The 19502-nt window shown below is 41.9% G+C and overlaps 1 protein-coding gene across 1 annotated transcript; it reads right to left on the bottom strand.

The window, feature by feature from the left end:
- Positions 1-2565: 2565 nt before the first annotated feature.
- IFT22 (intraflagellar transport 22) lies at positions 2566-6184 on the bottom strand. The gene is made up of 5 exons (XM_048068125.2): positions 6052-6184; positions 5694-5773; positions 5490-5579; positions 4583-4785; positions 2566-3645 (listed from the first exon to the last, which is right to left on the bottom strand). Exons 1-5 carry the CDS (start codon positions 6088-6090, stop codon positions 3497-3499), a joined length of 561 nt encoding a protein of 186 aa, XP_047924082.2. The 5' UTR covers positions 6091-6184; the 3' UTR covers positions 2566-3496.
- Positions 6185-19502: the final 13318 nt, after the last annotated feature.

Genomic DNA, 19502 nt, shown 5'->3' on the forward strand with positions numbered 1-19502 from the left:
AGGTGCCCAGCAGAAAAGGGCCTGGAGGTGCTGGTTGAGAGCCGGCTTAAGGTGAGCCGGCTGTGTGTTCATGTGGACAAGGCCAACGGCCTCCTGGCCTGCGTCAGAAGGAACAGCATGGCCTACAGGACTAGGGCAGTGGTTGTCCCCTTGTACGTGGCACTGGTGAGACTGCCCCTTAAAAACTGTGTTCAGTTTTTGGGCCCTCCACTACGAGATATTGAGTTGCTTGAGCGTGTGCAGAGGAGAGCAATGAAGCTGGTGAAGGGACAAGCAAACAAGACTTCGGAGGAGTGGCTGAGGCAAATGGGGTTGTTTAATCTGTAGAGGAGGAGGCTGAGGGGAGACCTCCGCCCTCTACAGTCACCTGAAAGGATGCTGCAGTGAGGAGGGTGTTGGTCTCCTTTCTTAGGTGACAAGGGATAGGGCACGAGGAAACATTTTCAAGTTGCACCAGGAGAGGTTTAGATTGGATATTAGGAAGAATTTCTTCACCGAGAGGGTGGTCAAGCATTAGAACAGGCTGCCCGGGGAAGTCCCCATGCCGAAAGGTATTTAAGAGACATGTGGATACGGAACCAAGGGACGTGGTTTAGTGATAAGACTTGGTAGGTCAGGGTGATGGTCGGGCCTAGTGATCTTGAAAGTCTTTTCCAACCCAGATGATTCTATAAATCTATGAAGATCATGGTTAGCATTTTACGTGAAGCAAGGTGATGAATAGTTCATTGACTTTTTAACCCTGGCATCACTCAAACACTGGTTTACATTTCAAGTACAATTATATTTGCTGGGTTTCACAACAGCCTTATTCCAATGCTGCTGTTGGGAGAAGCTGTATTAAGGCAGTATATTTTTAAAATTGGCTCCAACGCCACACAGCTGGCAATAAGAAAAAAATAATCTAAGGCAGCATATAAAAGACTTGTTCTCTAGTTAGACTGTGAATTTTCCAATAACTGTCTCCAATAGACCACCCTATGACACTGATTGCAAACATATAAAGCCATTTCAAAAGTCATATAAATAAAATATAGATGTTGAAATGCCAACCTCCCACTATTTCACTCCAACCTTTTCATCTCTTACTGGTTATTTCACTTTTTTCTTTCACGGTATCCTTCCTCTCACTGGTGTTTTCTTTCAGTACCCCTCCTTTTCATATCAGAACCAAGTGGAGCTTTTAGCTTTAGCAGCACAGTAAGAGCCATCTGACAATGAAAATAAGCTGAAGCAGCAAATACTGTGAACACACCAAGCACAAAATAAAATGGTGTGGGTTACTGGTACCAACTTCATGAGCCACACGCTTGGTACCAACCTGAGCAAACCAGAATATCATTGGAATTTTAATCCTCTGAAGCTTAGCTCAGTATGTTTTGCTGCATTAGTTTTACAGCTGTTTAAAAGATCTTCTTTTAATCCTTTGACTCCCTTGCCTTTGTTTTAAATAAAAAGAGCTTAATAATCAGCAAAAAATACCTGCAGGAGCAAAACATACAACTGGAACAAAGAGGCTTTCAGACTCTATGTGCTTGCTGATTTGAGCATGACAATGTAGAAATCATCAAGTGTTATATGAAAAAATGAAAAATCATCTCCTACCTGAAAGCAATAAAAATAACTTATTTTGAGCTGCTACAGTCAAATCATTATTAGACTACTGCAGTAAATCCCACTGACATGGGCTGAGTTCACTAAAGAAAGGGAATGACGATTTTTTGCCTGAAGTGCTGTGGGCTTTTTGAGGTGGCCAGGAAAAGACCTGAGCTACTGCTAACACGTTTGTGACAGGGCTTAACGCTCTGACTGCTCACTGAAGTTTGCTAGAGAAAGCCCTGATCACATGCTAAGGCCACGAGAAAGATATGTAAATGAGTAGATTTTTGAGGCATGTCTTCTTGCTATCTTGGTAAATGGAGAGTATTTGCAAAAGAACAGACTAATTATAACTCAGAAGAGAAAGAACTATGAAAATAGGAATAGTGGACTGATGAACTTATATCACTGAAAAACCCAAGAAACTCTTACTCCTGTTGTCTTGAACTAAAATGCATTAAGTAGTTCCTGCTTTTTAACATACTTTCTGTAATGGATGTTAACTAAAAGACGTTAGTGAGAGGACAAAGGCTGTAACAGCTGCAGCTAAAATACAGCTGGGTGACATGGAACATACAACAAAACAATCTGTAAAAATTGGTGCAGTGGGTCAGATGTAGTTCTGACAAGCCATTAATCCAACACCTCACGAGGTGAGTTACTGTACAAGGGAAAATTGGATGCTTCTGACAGAGTTCTGCAGTTCCAGCTCCCAGGCCCTCTCTCCTGTAAATTCTCCTCTTGAAAAATAAAAAAGGGCATCAGCATTGATACATGCTTCTGTTTTTCATTCATCATTTCTTCAGCTATTTGGGTCTGTGACAAGTTTTTTCAAACTTCTCCTGTTAGATCTAATTAGTGTGAAATATATTGAAAATTTATCACAGTTCTTCTCACTAAAAATTAAACAAGTTGATAAGAGTTCTGCAAAAACATAATTAACTTTCCCTTTGAGAGCAAAAAGGACACATTTTAAAGTGTGTTTATTGCTTTAGTATTACATTACAAAAAAACGTCTTCCACAGCAAAACACACTAAGAATAGGGAAGAGTGCAAACCAAACAAACCAGAAAGTAAATTATCTATGAAACCACTTATTTCAATGCAATAGGGAACAGTAATATTAGTCTGGAAACAGCTTTTCCTCCTCTGGAGAATGCAGCACTTTTTTCCCCTCTATTGGAGCTCCTGGCATTGGTCAAAGTAATTGCACTACACTGAGACCTCGATTCTTTCCCTCCCAGAGTGTCCTATACATTGTCCTGAACAAGGATAATTTTGTTGGAATAGGAGAAAAGCCTAGTCATGAGAAAGACTGCAACATACTCTGCCTTGCCAAGGCAATAGCTATGAAATGTGTTCTCTTCAGATGCTTGACAGAAATATAAGGAGAATTTGGAACATTAAAATGTAGATTCCACACCACAACTGCTTCTCAGATCTCCACTCCAATCAGTTTCAACTGACTTCCAAAAGCGTAACTTCTCCAGGAACACAGCTAACATGAACACTTTACTCAGATGCTTCAACAGAACTCCACAAATCTTATGATCTGTCAGGCTTTCTTCTCCTAGTACCTTTACAAAAAGGCATTTTTAAGTGAGGAGATGACATATACCTTTTTCTTTTGGTCTACACTAATACATTAAAAAATACCTTCCTGTACCTCTGATGCCAAATGGAACCAAAGCACAGCTAAAGCCACCCAAATTCCTGGATGTGCAGCCATCTTTTTGGCACCACAGTTCATCTGATGTCAGCACTTGGTTCTTTTGGTTAAGTCATAAATTGTGCAGTGTTTTCTCTGAAGCATTTATAGACTGGTAAAATCTTGTTGTGAGAATCTGTTCACAGGCTAGCATGGCTTACAAAGTGGAAACAACCCTTTCTTTTAATGTTACGAGATAATTGACATTTCTTCCTTCTCTCTGCTCTCATTTACTAAGTTGATAATGCTTCTGAAGTACTTCATAAATTCCATCCGAACATCTTCAGGATCTTCTTCTAAGTTGGAATGTATTAGTTTCAACTTGTTCAGCGGGTGAGCTTTGAAGGTAAAAAAAAATAAAATAGTTAAGATATATTCCTTTTAGAAAAGGAGCATTCACGATCAAGGTCATGGGACGGCTCATGCTGAAGAAATCAGCTGGAATTTGGTAGTATCCAATGTTTGATACCCCAGGTAACAAACAATGCGAGGAAGAAATGTATTAAAACTTGTTGGCATTACAACAAATACAACTATACTGCTAGATGAAGTTCTTCACCATTATTAAGATTTAAAGTATTGGTTTTGGTCTCACATTTGATTAGGGGGAATTGAACAATTCAGCACTGAATTGCAACTTTACTATTGAATTGATAGTCTTTGATTACTTCAAAATTACGGAACGATACATGTTATGTTTAATATGGATTAATACATTAATACTTATAGCAAATTTTGAACACTGTTTGAACACCAGAACAGGCTGTCCAGAGGGAATATGTATTCCCCTACGTAAAAAGAGCCACAAATAATTCTGCCGTATATAATAACATGCCTATACTAATTTTAAGAGGAAGATCATTAACCTTTTATTTCAAAAAGTTATTTTGATCAATAAAATGTAGGCTTAAACAGCCTCAAAAGTGTCAGTAAATAGAATGTAAAATTCAATGCAAGAAAAACTGCTAGTGATGAATTATGGCTACAGACATCAGGAGTTCTAATTCCTGGCTCAGCTGCATACTCACTGCGTGGCATTAGAGAAGTCACTCAAATGTTGCTTGTCTTTATTTTCCCTTTTGGGAAACATGGATATTGCTTACCTTTTAGCTGGCTTCTGAGGTTCAATATTATTGTTTTTGCAAAGCACTCTAGTATTCTTAGATTGGAAGATTTTCATGAAAAATGCAAACTATAAGGTATCACCAATTTTAAAGATAAAGAGATCAATAAAAAACTCCTCTGACTGGTACATTATGTTTTCCATCTTCTTACCTAAGGATAGATTTTCTGTGTCCTCTGCACTGCCTGGCTTGTGATGTGCAACTAGGAGACACTGACTATCAAGCAGTGGCTGCTGCTGCACAAAACAGGAGTACCACATTTCAATTTCTTTCAGGTGACTGGGCATGTCAGGATTGAAGATTATTATTACGCCATGAGAGTCCTTCATCAGAGCTGGCCAGCATGTTTCAAACCTTGAAAAACACATGCACAGAAAATGGTAAGATTGATAGCTGGAAAATGGAAATGTACTCAAACTTCCTTGTTTTCTTTTTTTCGTTAAGAGAAAAAGTTCTCTGCAAGAACACATTACAGTACTTTTTCTTTAGTTAGTACTTTTAGTTCAGTTAGTTACTTTAGTTAGTAATTTACTTTAGTTAGTAATCTTGCCAGTGATCTATGACATCCTAAATATTTTTACTTACCTATCATCTTAGTTGGTCCCATGATTTGCTGACAATGCAGTGGTTGGTCAAATGCATTTTTTTTTTCCCTAAAAATTGATCTGTCCAGTTCTCAATTGTATCCTTTGGCAATTAGGGCTTCAACCATATAAATACATTGTTTGAAGTCCACCACATAATAATTTCAAACACATAAAGGCAGTCAGTTGCGGACTGGGCCTCTGTCTGTCTGCTGTACCTGTAACTCCATTCTAGGAGCTGTGGACATTACTGTTATGCTTAGTCCTTATCCAAAACAAACTGCAATGTCAGCTGGGAGCATCAGATGCTGTACAGGAGAAAGCTATAAAAAAAAATGTAAAAGGGTAAAGAGGCTGGGATATTCCTCATCTTGAAAAGGTCCCTGGTTTTAGGCCTTAAGCAGGAGAATGTTGTGTAAGCAGAATCATTAGGAACTGAGTAACCTGGAGGAAGTAGCAGCAATACGGGCTTACTTTTGATCGCCGCTGCAATCCCACAGCTCAAAACGACACGCAGCTCCCTTGCTGTTACCATTGAAGTTTGGCTTCTCATATTCCAGGATCCTGTGAAAGCAAGCAGCCACACGACGCCTCGTCACGGTGCACAAGGCCACGGTCAGGCTGCCAGGGCGGCAGCGCGATACCGGCTGCTTCGGGCAGCGCACGGGGTCTGCTCACCTCACTCCTTGGGTCGGCACGTAGCTGCCAATCCCTTCTATGCTCTCCGAGACAAAATTTGCTAGCACGGATTTTCCAGCCTGGCAGAAATGAGCGAGAAGCACGCCTATGAGCTTAGCACGCCCCAGCCACAACAACCAGAAGCGTTCACCTCAGCTAACCGCACGCCTGCCCCCGCCCTCCCCTCCCACCACTGCCCGGCCGCAGCCTCCGCGTTTCGATGCGGGCCGCGGCGACCCCGCCCAGGGCAGCCCGGAGGGACCGCGGCCCTCAGGGCCCGGCGAGGCCGCTCCGGATTCACTACGAGCCGCGGGGACAAGCGGCGGGGGGCGCCCGGCCGGGCCGGGGGCTCGCTCACCTCACGGGGCCCCACCAGCAGCACCTTCGCCTTCAACATGGCGGCCGCGGCCGCGCTGCCTTGGCTCCGCCGCCGTGAGGGGGAGCCCCTCAGGGCCGCCGTGAGGGGGAGCCCCGCGGGGTGATGGAGGCGGCGCCTCGCCGCCGGTTCGTGCCGGAGATCCCCGAGTGGGGGCCGGCTCGGGCCTCAAGGTGCTCATGTGCCGGGTTTGAGGCGGCGTGAGCCGGGGGACCGCAGCTTCGGTGTCCCCGGCGTGGGGCTGTGGTGTCCCTTGCTCGTGTGAGGAAGTGCTGTCCTAGCCTGGAGTTTCTCTGCAGTTCTAACTGCAGATTCTCCCTGAGTGAACAGCGCAGCAATCTCTTGAAACTTCTTATTAAGTTTTCTTAGGTAAGCATGAGGCTTTTTTAAGAGACAACTTCTCAGTAAAAAAAAACAAAACCCAGCAAACACCCATCTGGCAGACAGATGTGCTGCTTCAGAGCTGTTTAGTGCCCAGGTACAATAACAGTTTTAGATGAGCTTTCAAATAGGGCCTTTAGGCGCTACCATAATGTAAACGTTTATTACTAGTACTACCAATAAATGTGAACCAGAATAGCTCTGCGCCCTCACTGAGGGGGCAGAGCCTTTTCTATCGCACTGTAGGCTGATTTGGCTCTTTCACTACTTTCATAGTTTAGGGCTGTTCAGTGTGGCAGTGGCATCACGCTTCAGACAGGCCTTTGTTTTCAGGCCAGTTGGACGAAGACGATGCAAAAGGTGGTGGTTGGTCCTAGCAGTAGAGATGTTTCTGTCGTAGCAGACTGTCGTAGCAGTTTTCTGTTTGTGAAGATCCTCGTGTGAGTCAGGAGCAAATTCACAATTAAATGGGACATTTTGTAGTTCATGCTTTCTGCTGCTATGTTGTTTTCCATATTTCAGGCATAGTAATTTCTGAAGAAAAGACAGAAAGGGTGACCCAGAGAGAAGAAATTAAGACATCTGTCTTATTAGCTGGCACATGCTATTAACTGCCACGTCCACAAGCACATGAAGAGAAATGTGATATAAAGAAACCTATTTTGGACAGCAAAGCAGAAGAGGAAAATAATGAACAAGAGGTAAGAGTGAAACTAGGTAAAACTGGCTGTTTGTGCAGCTGCCCAGAAAGCAATTAGGATTAATTTTTAGATGAGGTGTCAGATAGCATCTTTGTGTGTTTATGTTAGCCACTGAAGAGTAAGGAGAGCACAGCTGTCTAAGGCTGCAATTTTCAGATTTATCCATGTGTTTTAAGGTTTTAAGTCACTTTAGAAAGTGGGAATTAAGCTGTCAAGCCACTCAGGGTGACATTTTCAAAGGCATCTAAGTGCATTTGATGTTATCAGCATCTGCCGTAGGCCTGAGTAAAGTTATGTTAGTTACTGATGTATTGTTTGCTGAGACTACACGTGTACAAATCAGCAAGGCCATTTTGTTTCACTTATTTCAAACTCTTTGTTAGACTACAGAAGAGAAAAAACTCCAGCTGTAAGTGAACTACTTCCAGACCATACTGGTAATGGTCTATAAGTCTTGCATTTATTAGATGGCAGTTTTTCCACCATAATGTTTGGTAGCAAGCAAAAATGATCATCTCCAGATGATTCTCTGTGGACAGATCCTCCTTCTTCCTTCAACAGCCAGAAACAATTGCAGGCTATCAATAATATTTCACTAAAACTATTCTTCACTCTAGAAATCTCTGTGAGAATTCAAACCGAGACACATTGATTGCCTTATTGTGGCATGTGATGCTTGTTGCCTGAACTGCAGATAAGAGGACTTTGCCTCCAAGTTAGAGGCCCACAGGTTTTACTGGAAGCAGCAGTAAAATGTAGTGCCAGTCACCTTTCAGAGAATACTTTAGCATTTGCAAATCATTCAGTCTTTTGGAGAACAGTATTTTAAGTTTGCATTATATTTTGTTTAATGTGGCATATAAATTTTTTCCTATGAAAAGAACTCAAAAAATCTTTCATAAGTTTGTGGCTCAGTACTGGTACTTTGTTTAATGCACTGTAACAATATTTCCAAACTTTGGGAAACATACCCTGGAGCAGTCAAATCAAGTTGTGTGTGAAAATAATGCCTTGGTTAGAAGTACAACCACATGGCAAGACTTACCATGAGAATAAATGCGCTGCCTGTTTGCTGTGTGTTGCAAGACATTGTGTGTGTGTACAGAAACAACTTTCTAATGGATGCAGGCAGAGATCTGCATTATATATCCTGCTTATTTATACCAATCATTTTGGGGGCAAGGCATAGAATGAAAAAAAAAAAAACAACACCAATTCTTGTGTGCTGAAGCTTGTTATTAAAACTTAAGGAGAAAAACAGTATTGTTGTAAACTGGAAGCATGTTGCTGAAGAAGCTCAGGGAAGCGATATCCATCCGAGGTTCAACGGCTAGTTGATTAAGCAGGTAAACTGAGGTAGGCTGTTGAAGGGTTGGATGAAATGTGGTTGTAAAGTTTCAGTAGAGCTATGAAAAAGGACCAAACAGGAACAGGACATTAAGGTACATTGACAGGGGTGCAGTGGGGTGCTGCTTTTTATCATGAGACTGTTTCACTTAAAAGTGGCTACCAGGGAGGTGTAAGCAGTCAGTTCAGCATTTCTCTCTCAGAAAACCTATTCTGGAAGCAGTTGAAAAGGCTCATGCAAAACCTGTTGCTTGGCTCGTACTAACAGATTATCAAGGACTACATTAAGAGGAACAATACCAGCACTGATTTATCTGTGATCTCAAAGTCCTCTCCAGAGGAGACCAGGATCTTCACAGATGGAGAAATAAAAGCATAGAAAATTTAAATGACTTGCCTGAGGAGCCCACCTGGCTGACAGCAGAGCTTGGTTAAGATGTGTTTCAGTTTCAGTGCGGAGTTTTTTCAGGCAGGCTGTGGCCGTTCACAGAAGAGGCAGGGAAGCAGACAACTCAGTAGCCAATGTATTTTTCTGACCAGTGGATGTGAAGTCAGCCACATCCCTAGGGACCCAATTCTCCTTGTGTTCCTTCATCAAAGCCAGTGGCGGTTCCCAAGCATGAATTTGACTTGCTCCATTTATGCAATGATGCATAAACAACACCCAGGGAGCAGCAGTCTACCTCCATGACCCCTCCAAGGCAACACACCAAAATGCTCTAATTCTTCTGGTTCATGGTACGTGAAGCTAAAGATTTAGCTCTGATGGCTTACATCTTAAGCTAAAGCTGTTTAAGATGCCTCTGATAGATTTCATTTTGCTTATTCTGGTTGCTCTGATCTTCTGTGGAGCAACAGTAACACCTAGTGGCTGAACGTGCCAGTCCATTGCCTCCTTTTGTTCCCTCCCTGCCAGAAGCACGAGTCGGAGGGGACGTGGTGTGATTGACAGCTTTGACTTGAGAGGCCAACACTTAGGATCTCCAGGGGTTTGCCGTTTTCCTTTCAACCCCCCACCATGCTCTGTTTTCTATTAGAAGTGGTAGATGAAATACGAAACTCTTCCTCCCACCTCCCAGCCCCCTTCACTTTTCTGGCTCTTGGAGGAGGTTGTTCCAGTCCATCTTGATCTGTAGGTGGGTGGGCTGTGAGTGGCCAGGCCTGCTACTTTCAGCTTGGAGGACTCAGATTTCTGTATGGAATCCAAACTTTTTTCTTTTTCTTTTTTTTTTCCTTTTTCTTTTTTTTTGTCTGAAAGGGATCAAGCAGATCATCTGATGGAGGTTGGTGACCTTGGTGCATTTAATAATGTGGTGTTAACTTGCCTGCATTAAGGCAGACCAAACCGATCTGTTCTGAACAGTACCATTTCTTAAGATGTGGTATGCACGATTGTTTGCCATGATCTACTGGGACTGCTATTTCATCAGAGGGGGACACCCTAGAGAAATAGCGTTTGAGAGGAAAGAACCCACAGATGTTTATTGTGTTAGCAGGAGAGCCCTTCAGAGGGTCTTCTCTTCCCCTACCAGGGGAAAGTTTCAATTTTTTCATGGAAAAAAACATTAAGTGATAGTATTTCTGCTTAAACCCAGATCATTTGCATTAGTAAATAGAGCTTCAATTCCTTGTGGGAATTACAGTACTAAGACAAGGTCTTGTCATATTCACGCTGCCTAATCTTCTGGTTTAGGCTTCTGGTTTAGGTATTCTGGATTACCCTTCAGAAACATTTGTTTAGGAGAATCTTCATTGCCTGTTGACAGAGCCTGGACTCTTACTTTGTGCTGTGGATACATAGTCTTTTACATCTGGCATAAACTTGTATCACCACCCGCTCAAAGTAATAGAACTGCCTCCGTTCACATCCGCAAATCTCAGTTTAGGCCTGCTCCAATTACCAGTTTAGAGGGAATTGAGTTCAGCTGAACCACCCCCTCACCCCCCCCCACCCCGGGGGGAAAAAAAAAAAAAAAAAGGAGAGAGAATAGTTTTCAGTTGAATCAACTGCCTGGTGCTACTAACAGAGAGAAAGGAACAAGGACCAGTGGAGGTACAGCTGAGTGGGACAAGGATGGGGCTATTTCCTTCAGCTACTGTGCAGATATGTGCTGAATTGAAGCGGGCATACAGGTGTACCGTTAGTGAGATCTCTTACATTTAGTGTTCTCAATAGCTGTTGGTGAAAGCAGTCAAAGAGAAACAGAGCCTGATGGTGAGGAATATTGTGCAGGGATGTGTTGGGCACCCTTTGCTCTTAGAAGAAGGCACGGCAGCCCTGGTGGACTGGGTGAAAAACCTTGCTGCATACGTGGTAAAAACTGTTTCACAGGTGGTAGAGTAGCGGGTGCTGGATGGCTAAGACAAGACAATAAGGGGATAACTGTGATTCATAGGAGCTCTTGCAACCTTTTCTATTAGACCCATATGCTTTTTGTTTTCAGTACAAAAATTTCAAAGTAAATGTTGTTTCCGTTGAGAGCTGTGGTGTCTGCCACCCCTGTTGGTCTGGAAAGTCTGCATTTATTAACATTGTCTGTTCTATTTATTCACCCTAGGCCAGATCCTCAACTACTTCAAGGAAGCAAGCAAATAAAGGGTGTATTCCTTTTTAGAGGGACTGCCATGTGGTCCTAAAGGAGAACACATCCTCCTGACAGGAAGACTTTGTTTTCTCTCATTTTTATTCTCTATTTGACTTGTGAGTTGCTTTGGAGCTTATAGCCAAACCCAGGAGTTTCTTAACCCCACAGTCCTTCCAGGCATTATGTTTCTGCTAACATTCTGGGCCACATCAGCTGTCTTTTCAGATATCTCACATTCATTTTCATTTAAGGCTCAATTAAGCCTTGGCAGGATGCCATTAGAGACAGCAGATTTATACCAGTAATTAGTATGTTTTGAGGAATCTGAAACAAGATCTCAAATCCTTGCTGCTTTGCTTAGTGCAGTGATGAATGCTTAACCCTACACCTTCAACTTAAAAAAAAATAGCCTTGATAATTTTGTCTCGATTCCCTTTGAAACCTGGGAAAGGTACTACATTATTTTCCAGTGCGACTCACTTGCAAGGTCCTCCCTAATATCTTAGAGTTATAAATACCCGTATGTGCGAGACTGGCACTTCAACATGATCGTGGCCTGCCGCTGTGGACTTGGTGCAATTGAGGATCCTTGCATTTCTGCAGGTGGGAGTGGAGTTAGAAGAAGCATGTTGTACTGGGTTTTAAACACCATGAGGAATGTCTTGGAAGTATAGATAGAGAAATAGACCGAGGAGTACCAAAAAGTTCCTATTTAGTACAGATTGTTGATCATGTAGTATTAAGTGGTTCATTATTTTACTGTTCTCAATAATTTGAGAATTAAAATCTTTTACTTTTGGCTTAGCTAGTGAGGTTATCTTGAGCTGGGTTATAAAAATACTATTCTTCACCTAAGCACAGATTTTTATAGTTTTCATCTTAATTAACAAGCTTCAGATTTAGATGGATTAATACAATCACTCTTTCTTTCTTTTGCCGTATAAGTTCAGAAGTATAATCTGTCACCTGTGAGAACATAAAGAATTGGACTGGAAGCATTCCAGACTCTTTACTGTAAGTGTTCAAAGATTTAATGGAGTCCTCAGTCATAAAATCTTTAATTTGAACTAGACCTTTATATTCTCCATTCTTAAATTCACTATTTTTACATCCAGGGGATTTCCTGTTATCCAAGTATGTACGGAGGCCCTTTATTACCCTCTGTGTGTGTTTTTTAATTCAAATCAAATGTAACTGTCAATGGTAGATTGCACTTAACCTCCTTAGGTTCGTATTTCTTCTTTAATTGCATTACATTTTAAGGTTTAGCACTGGATATTTACTGCTGTTAATAGCGCGCCATATTTTAATGAAGTCGTTATCTTCTGCGAATATATACAGAACAATGGAGATTGATTATACGTGATCTTTTGAAGAAACTGTGTCTCAAAGCCATTTAAAATGAATAAACACAGGGGGAAGTTTCAGTAAATGTAGTCCCTTATGTAACATAGCTTCAAAATTAAGGAAATGAGGGGTTGGGTTATCGAGTGTTTGCCCTTGTCTTCCCCAGCCAGAGACTGCGCCTCAGCAGGTCACTAGTGTAACTGCAGTGAGCCTGGGCATGTGCTACAAGCTGTGGTTGTTCTCAGAGATGCTCCAGAAGTGCAGCACTGCTTTTTCCAAAGTCCACTCACCTCCTCTGTAAGCTGGCCAGACTCCCTTTCCACCCAACCTACAGCTTAGCTCTGCAAATCTATTGTCAGTCAGTTCAGGGAAGCCTCAGAACATGGAAAATAATTATCTAATTTTCTTGAAACATGTGAAGAAAAGGCAAGTATTACCTAGAGATCATGTACGGAAAATCTGGGACAAATCTGCTGTGCTCTGCTAGAAAGCCAGCCAGCTGAACACCTGTTTTCAATGCAAAATAGTGCATCACCCTTCGGTTGGGGCACTGCAGTGGCTTTTTCACAACAATCTTAGAGTTAAATACAAAAGATGTGAATTGAGCCAAACCATGTTTGCTGTGAGCCACTTCTTTCCAGGCACACAGTGAGGCTGATAGTCTTGTCCTACCATTCCATCGCACCCCAAAATTCTCCTTAGCCTGGTAGAAAGGTTTTACTTCTTTTTTTTTTCTTAGGCAACAGTCAGCTTAAACATTTTATAGCGTCTTACAGACTTTATCATTTCCTTTCTGCCAAAAAAAGAACAATTTATCTATCTCTTTAGATTGTCTCATCTTGCTTCCTTTATTTTTTTCTTCTTCTCTTCGTTCATGATTTCTACTATTTTATACCATGCTGTTTTTTATTCCATTCCTATTATCCTTACAATAGCCATGATATGCAACAAAGCACTAAACCCTGCGTTGTAAAGAGAGGCACTGACAGAGAGCTCTCGTAGGTCAGGGAGCTGAACCAAATTCCTTTTTCTCGTAGCCTTACAGCTTGTGTATCCATCCTGCCTGGGAGCTGGTGGTGTGAGGGGCTATGAGCCTGCATAAACCCAGAGGATTACTTATGGATTGGTTTTGCATCTGTAGAGAGATTGATCTCTCTTAGGCAGAAGAGAAAGCAGAGAGAGATGAAGCTTTTCCTGTGGTGAAAAAGAGATCTGCAGTCTATGTGAGGAGCTGAATGGTTGCAAAACACAGTTTAGAAATTCCAGTTTGGGTCACCTAGAAATGGAAGCCAGGAGGGGAGGGCAATCTGCGTGCAACTGGTTCAGGAAGGTGCTCAGACTAAAGCTAGTTTGACATAGCCACTCAGGGGCCCTGGGAGAGGGCTGGATTCTGAATACCAAGCCCATTAGGTGTGGTATCCATTAGTGACAATAGAGCATACTTGAACACCTAAGCTAGCATTAGTGTATATGCGCATAGCCAAGAAATACTTGGATCCAGTTGCCTTGCAGTGACTTTAGCCTTTAATGCCTACAACGATTCTTTCGTATTTAGCACCTTAGTGGCCATTTTATTGCTTCCATGGAGGAATCTGTAAGATTCAAGAGAGGAGATTAGGTAGAGAGCCAGCTAAAGAGTAAGACAGTGCCACTGAGCAGCGTTGGGGTTTACTTACCTCAGAATGAATGGAGCAAAATATTCATAATGGTAAATTGATAAATCTGGAGAATATTCTCTTTAAATAATCCCCAGAGCTCTCAGCCTAACACACAGCTGTAGAAAAAAGACCCCAACCACTGAACAGGATGTTGGGTTGCATTACGGTAAGAACAGAGTATATATCAAAAGAGGTGTTACTGTTATTACATAAAACACTGGTGAGTTCTTGTTCAGAGTGCTCTTTTCAGTAGTGCTCACTCTACCTAAGAAGGATATGATTAAGGGGATAAAGCAGGGAGAATGAAAATAATACTGTGCCTTTCAGGTCTAAGTTATAAAGCAAGACTGAAGAGCTTTGGTATTATCTTGTTTAAAAAGAGATCTTTCTCTGATTCAGTCAATGATTTTAAAATAATGAAGAGGATTAATCACGTTGAAACAGACAAAGTCTATGAAAACAAGGAGACTTAATTTAAAAAACAGAATCTTGGGAAAAGAATGAGGACAGAGAAGGGAGAGGCTCATGTGAATGCTTCAAGAAATATGTAATGTCAGTTATTGGTGGGGTCCCTTGAAACTAGAAGCTTTAGAGCAGAGTAAGGTGAGGGTAGATCTGTAAGGAAAATACGGGTATGATAGCGGCTTGTGGTTGACTGTTTACCAGTAACACACAAAATTCTGAAAGCCATGCCAGGGCAAGCTCTGAAACACCTGCAGCACCGAGGAAGCAGAATGTCCTACAAGCCGGGTGGTGAGGTCCAAGCAGGCAAAGATAGTGCAGGAAGGCGTTGACTGGCAAGAAGTGTGGTGTGCGAGGACAGATGGCTGTCAGGTGAGGAATCTGTGGAATGAGGCAAAGGAGAGAAGAGGGAGAAAGCATAAGACTGGTACTAATCCACCTTAACTGCAGACACCTAGGGTGAAACTTTAGGTCATTTTAGGTTTTTGGGGCATATAGGGGCTGGGAGGAGGGTACTTCTCTCCAGATGCACTTTCTTGTCTTATTTGCCTTTATTTTTGTTAGGAAAGGGGTCAGCCCACACCCTTTTAAGTCACTTGCGCAATATGAAAGGGATCTTGGACTCCCATTCATGGTGGGGTGCTCAAGTCAGACAATCTGGATCCATAGGGAGTTTGAGAGAAGTAGGAGGATTTCAGGGCCGGAGTCCAAAACCGAAACATTCTTTCTTCATGAAAGTCCCTGCTTCTCTGGGATTCAGAGAGAATCCATGAGTCAAGATAGATTTTCAAACCAGATAAGTGTCTGGATACCACTGGATTTGGATATCTTACTGTCAGTGACTCCATTGAAAACTGCAGACTGCCATCTGGTAGCTTCTTCCACCGCATGTTATAAAGTGCTTTATTTTGTGGTAGGAGTTCAAGATTGTCCTTGCCTTGGAGAGTTTGTAAGTTCGGTGTTTATGTCCTGTATAGCATCAAGGAAGCAGGCAGCCCTCTAGGACTGGATAATGCTTAATGAACAGTTAATGATCAGGAACATAATTTGACGATATCGACATGAAGACAGACCTCCCAATGTTTTCTTTAGTGATCTCAGTGGTGGGAGAGGGAAAATGCTTATTAAATCTGCAGATGAGGCAAAGCTGGGACTGAAAGCAAGAACACTGGAAGGCAGGATTAAAATTTTAAATGGTCTTGATAAATTGGTGATGTGATCTGAATAGAATAAGATGAAACTCGTTAAGGACAACTGCAGGGCACTGCACTTTGGCAGAAATAGTTTTAACTAGCAAATAAAGGATGGGGAAAATCAGGCCAGCAGTTCTTCAGAAAAAGGTAGAGGATCCCAAATTAAACATGGATTAACAATGACGTACGGATGCCAAAAAGGCAAATCCTCAACAGGGCTGTGCAGAAAAGGTATTGCACAGAGGTAAAGGTTGCAGGTGCTGTGCTATGAGGTAGATGTAGACCAGCTTGAAAGACTAGAGGAAAATAACAAAAAAGGATCAGAAGTATATGACATATGACCTACAGGGAAAGTCTTAAGAAGTTTGGACTGTTTTGCTTCTAGAAGGCAAGGAGAAGAGGTGTTCAAACGTTTTGAAAAGTACTTTGAGGAATTAAAAGTCTGCTCAGAGAGAGACAGGATCATTTTTTATGTCCATAATGGAGAAAGTAAGACATTGAGAGCTTAAATTACAACAAAACAGACTGAGGCTGGATGTTAAGAAAAACTACCCGTACAAAGAGGGAAGCACTGGAATACGTTGTCAGAAGAGCATGGGGAGTTTCTGTCTTGAGGCCTTTCAGAACAAGGCAGACAAATTTGTGCCAAGAGTAATCTATGTGTAATAGATCCTGCCTTCTAGCAGGGAGAAGGAAGAGGCATTAATCAACTTCCACAGTCCTTCCTGGCTTCTATTTGCGTCTGCACTGTGGCAGGTTTGAGTGCAATAGTCCTGGTGCTGCTGTGCATTGGCTTTATCACACCTGTGTGACTCCCTGCTTTATCGCTTTCTTGGTGAATCCGGTACATCAAGGGTGTGTCAGAGTCCTTGTGCACGTGCCGATCAGACTGTCACTGCATGGCCAGTTGGGGGAATTTTTGCCTGACATCAAAGGTCATATAATTTATTCATCCCAGGATACAATAATGCTCAGAATATGTGTAAATCCACTCCAACGTGTCTTTGTCTCACTGATCTTTTAAATCATAATTTTCCATCTGCTGAATTATGTTTCAATCTGAGTTATTTTATCCACTATATTGCTCTATAATACCCACACAAGTGCTTCACTCAGGCAAAATTCTTCTCTGAGGTCAATTAATTTTGCCAAAGTCATGACTTTTGGATCAATTCTTGTGCTTCATACAATACCACTGTATATTATGTTCACCATATGCCAAACTGCTTGTGTGACTTTTTTCAGTTCTATTGCATTTTGATTGATTTATTCCAAGTCAGATTCAAGAAATCTTGAAAAAAAGACACACATTGGCTTCCTCCTAGCTTAGAAAAAATACACAGTCCTCTAGATTTTCAGTTTGGTTCAGGTTTGGTTTGATGGCTTAGTAATAGACATTTTACAATAAACTTAGTAATCTCATAATTTAACTTGTAATAGATATCTTTAACTCTTACCGTCACTAAGCTCTTACCCATCTCTTTTGATTTTCCAAGGTTCCTTGATTGCTTTGTTAGATCACAAGGAAATAATCTAGCTTCCTTAGGAAGCTGCAAGGGTTTTATCCAAATTATATTTGGGTTTAGATGGTCTTAATCACCGACTTCTTTCTAACATCAAAAGGACACTTCATAATTGTAAAACTTCACAAGGTTTTATCAAGTAGAACAAAGCTGCTTTTGCTTTGGTCTCATCGTAGTATACCCACGAAAAGTGCACTCACAAAATGCAAGGGATGGGCCTCAAAATTTATTTGCCATGATTCTTTTGTTCTCTAACAACAATCTAACTCTTTTCTTCAGCTTGTTATTGACTTTTGCAATACTGTGAATGATGCTGAACAGTTGAGATGACATTACAGTTCTGGGCTGGACTTTGCTCTTCCAGGTATGACAGTGCTTTGCTACCTTTTTAAGCCACCTTAAGACCTTGTAGAAAATAAATCCCTCTTTTGCTGTATCATTCCACTGCTTTTTCATTCTAAACTGAACAAAAATCAGACTAAACACTGAGTGTTCCTTTTATTGTCCCCACTTCATTTGTTGTCTGGCTTGCATGTGGTGTATATCTTTAAAGAGATTATACATGTTTTCACAGAACATTTTGTGATGTTTTATGTCCCAGGTATGCCAAATGGACTAAGGAGCTGAAAAATGCTCCAGACCATGTGAAACCTCATGTGCCCACACATGTCCAATAGATTAGTTCTCTGACACAATGGTTCAAGACTGTCTCCTGCATAGAAAGTGAGCAGCGTGCAAGAGGAAGGCCCTCCAGGGACCCCTTTTTGAAAACCTGGCCTTTGCCTCTTTCCATTTCCTCCTATGCTTTCATCCATTTTGGCTTTCCAGCATGCATCCCTGCCCCTTCTATCTTGAACTGAGTTGGTGAAATACTTCCAAGTAATTTATTTAGCCCTGATTGTCTAGGCAAATCTTTAATTAACATGCTTATGCACAGGCCTAAAAAGTGTAGCTTTATCTTTTGAAATATAGTATGTCTGGTTTGTAAGAATAGGGCCGTTCATATTTTAAGGGTTCTCTTCTCAAAACTAGTCCCTCTGATAAATTGAATGAATTATGTTTTTGTTGGCTGTCTTTGTTACCTCCATCACTGCGTTTCCAATTTATCAACGTAGTTTTGAGAAATTGTTAGAATATGTTGCACTCATAAGCACTGCGGGGAGAAAAAATATCCATTTATTACTGCTATCGTGTTTGATTATATTATGCATATCCAAAGGACTAAAAATGAAATGTCATCTTTAATTCTCCCCTTACAGTAGACAATATCACCCTTTCTTCTCTTTTTCCAAGAACAGCTTGGAATTTAATTCTTCATTTTCATCTTAAATCAGCCATGCAAAATAGAGGCAAGTGTGCGTTAGGGAGAGGGCACGAGTAATGGGAGCCTGGAGATCTGAGCTCTATTTCCGGCGCTGTCTTTTGCTCTTTGCAGCCTTCAGCAAAGTCATTTGACCTCTGGTCTCCAGTGTCTCAGTTCATGAAATAGGAAGAGTGTTACCTTCCTACAGATGTCTCTAACGATTTGCCAGAATCATATCTTATCTAATCACCTGTGTTTAATATCTCCTCCTAGGGTCTTGCAAAGTCAGTGAAGGCTGAAGCGGCAAATTTTGCACGCAACCAGAAATAAAACCTTCTTGGACAGTTAAAACATGAAGACTGCTAACAGCTTTCGAAGGGTCTAACCCAAGCCAGGAGAATGGGTCACAAAGCCACTGGTGCTATTCAGCTAAATCCTGATAAATGATTGATCCCAGCCCGTCAGGGCAGCAAACTGAGCGTGTTTGGGACAAGAGGATGAAACAGGCCCTCAGCACACGGCCTGGAGCTGAGGTAACCTGCTGGAGTGGGGGCTTGGCACAGCTGCCCCCAGGATGGCTGTGTGCCTGCAGCTGAGGACGGTCACTCACAGATGAGGATGATCACCCTGCTGAACGAGTAGAGGAGTCTTGGAGTTGTGTAGTGCCCTGGAAATACAGCAGTTCCTGAGTGGGCTCTTAGGAGAAAGGTGAGTTTGGGAGCAGTTTGCTCCCCTACTGAGAGGGGAGATCAGAGGCTAAGGTTCCTTTTTCATTGCTCTGCAAGTTTCCTGTGGGCTGGCTCTGAGCAAAATGGCTCAGAGTGGCTAAATGTCCTTGGGCAAGTTGCTGTGAGCTGTGTGACTTGGTTTCTCTCTCTCTCTCTCTCTCTCTCTCTCTCTCTCTCTTTTTTTAAGAGTGGAAGGGAAGAGAAG

Source organism: Anser cygnoides, chromosome 18, assembly GCF_040182565.1.
Source record: "Anser cygnoides isolate HZ-2024a breed goose chromosome 18, Taihu_goose_T2T_genome, whole genome shotgun sequence".
Classification (NCBI taxonomy): Eukaryota; Metazoa; Chordata; class Aves; order Anseriformes; family Anatidae; genus Anser; species Anser cygnoides.

Bases quoted from the DNA above. Each gene is read 5' to 3' on its own strand.
- IFT22 (XM_048068125.2), bottom strand. From the start codon at position 6,090: ATGTTGAAGGCGAAGGTGCTGCTGGTGGGGCCCCGTGAG. The intron at 5,774-6,051 runs GTGAGCGAGCCC...CATTTCTGCCAG, and splicing joins TGCTGGTGGGGCCCCGTGAG to GCTGGAAAATCCGTGCTAGC. The intron at 5,580-5,693 runs GTGAGCAGACCC...TTGCTTTCACAG, and splicing joins GTGCCGACCCAAGGAGTGAG to GATCCTGGAATATGAGAAGC.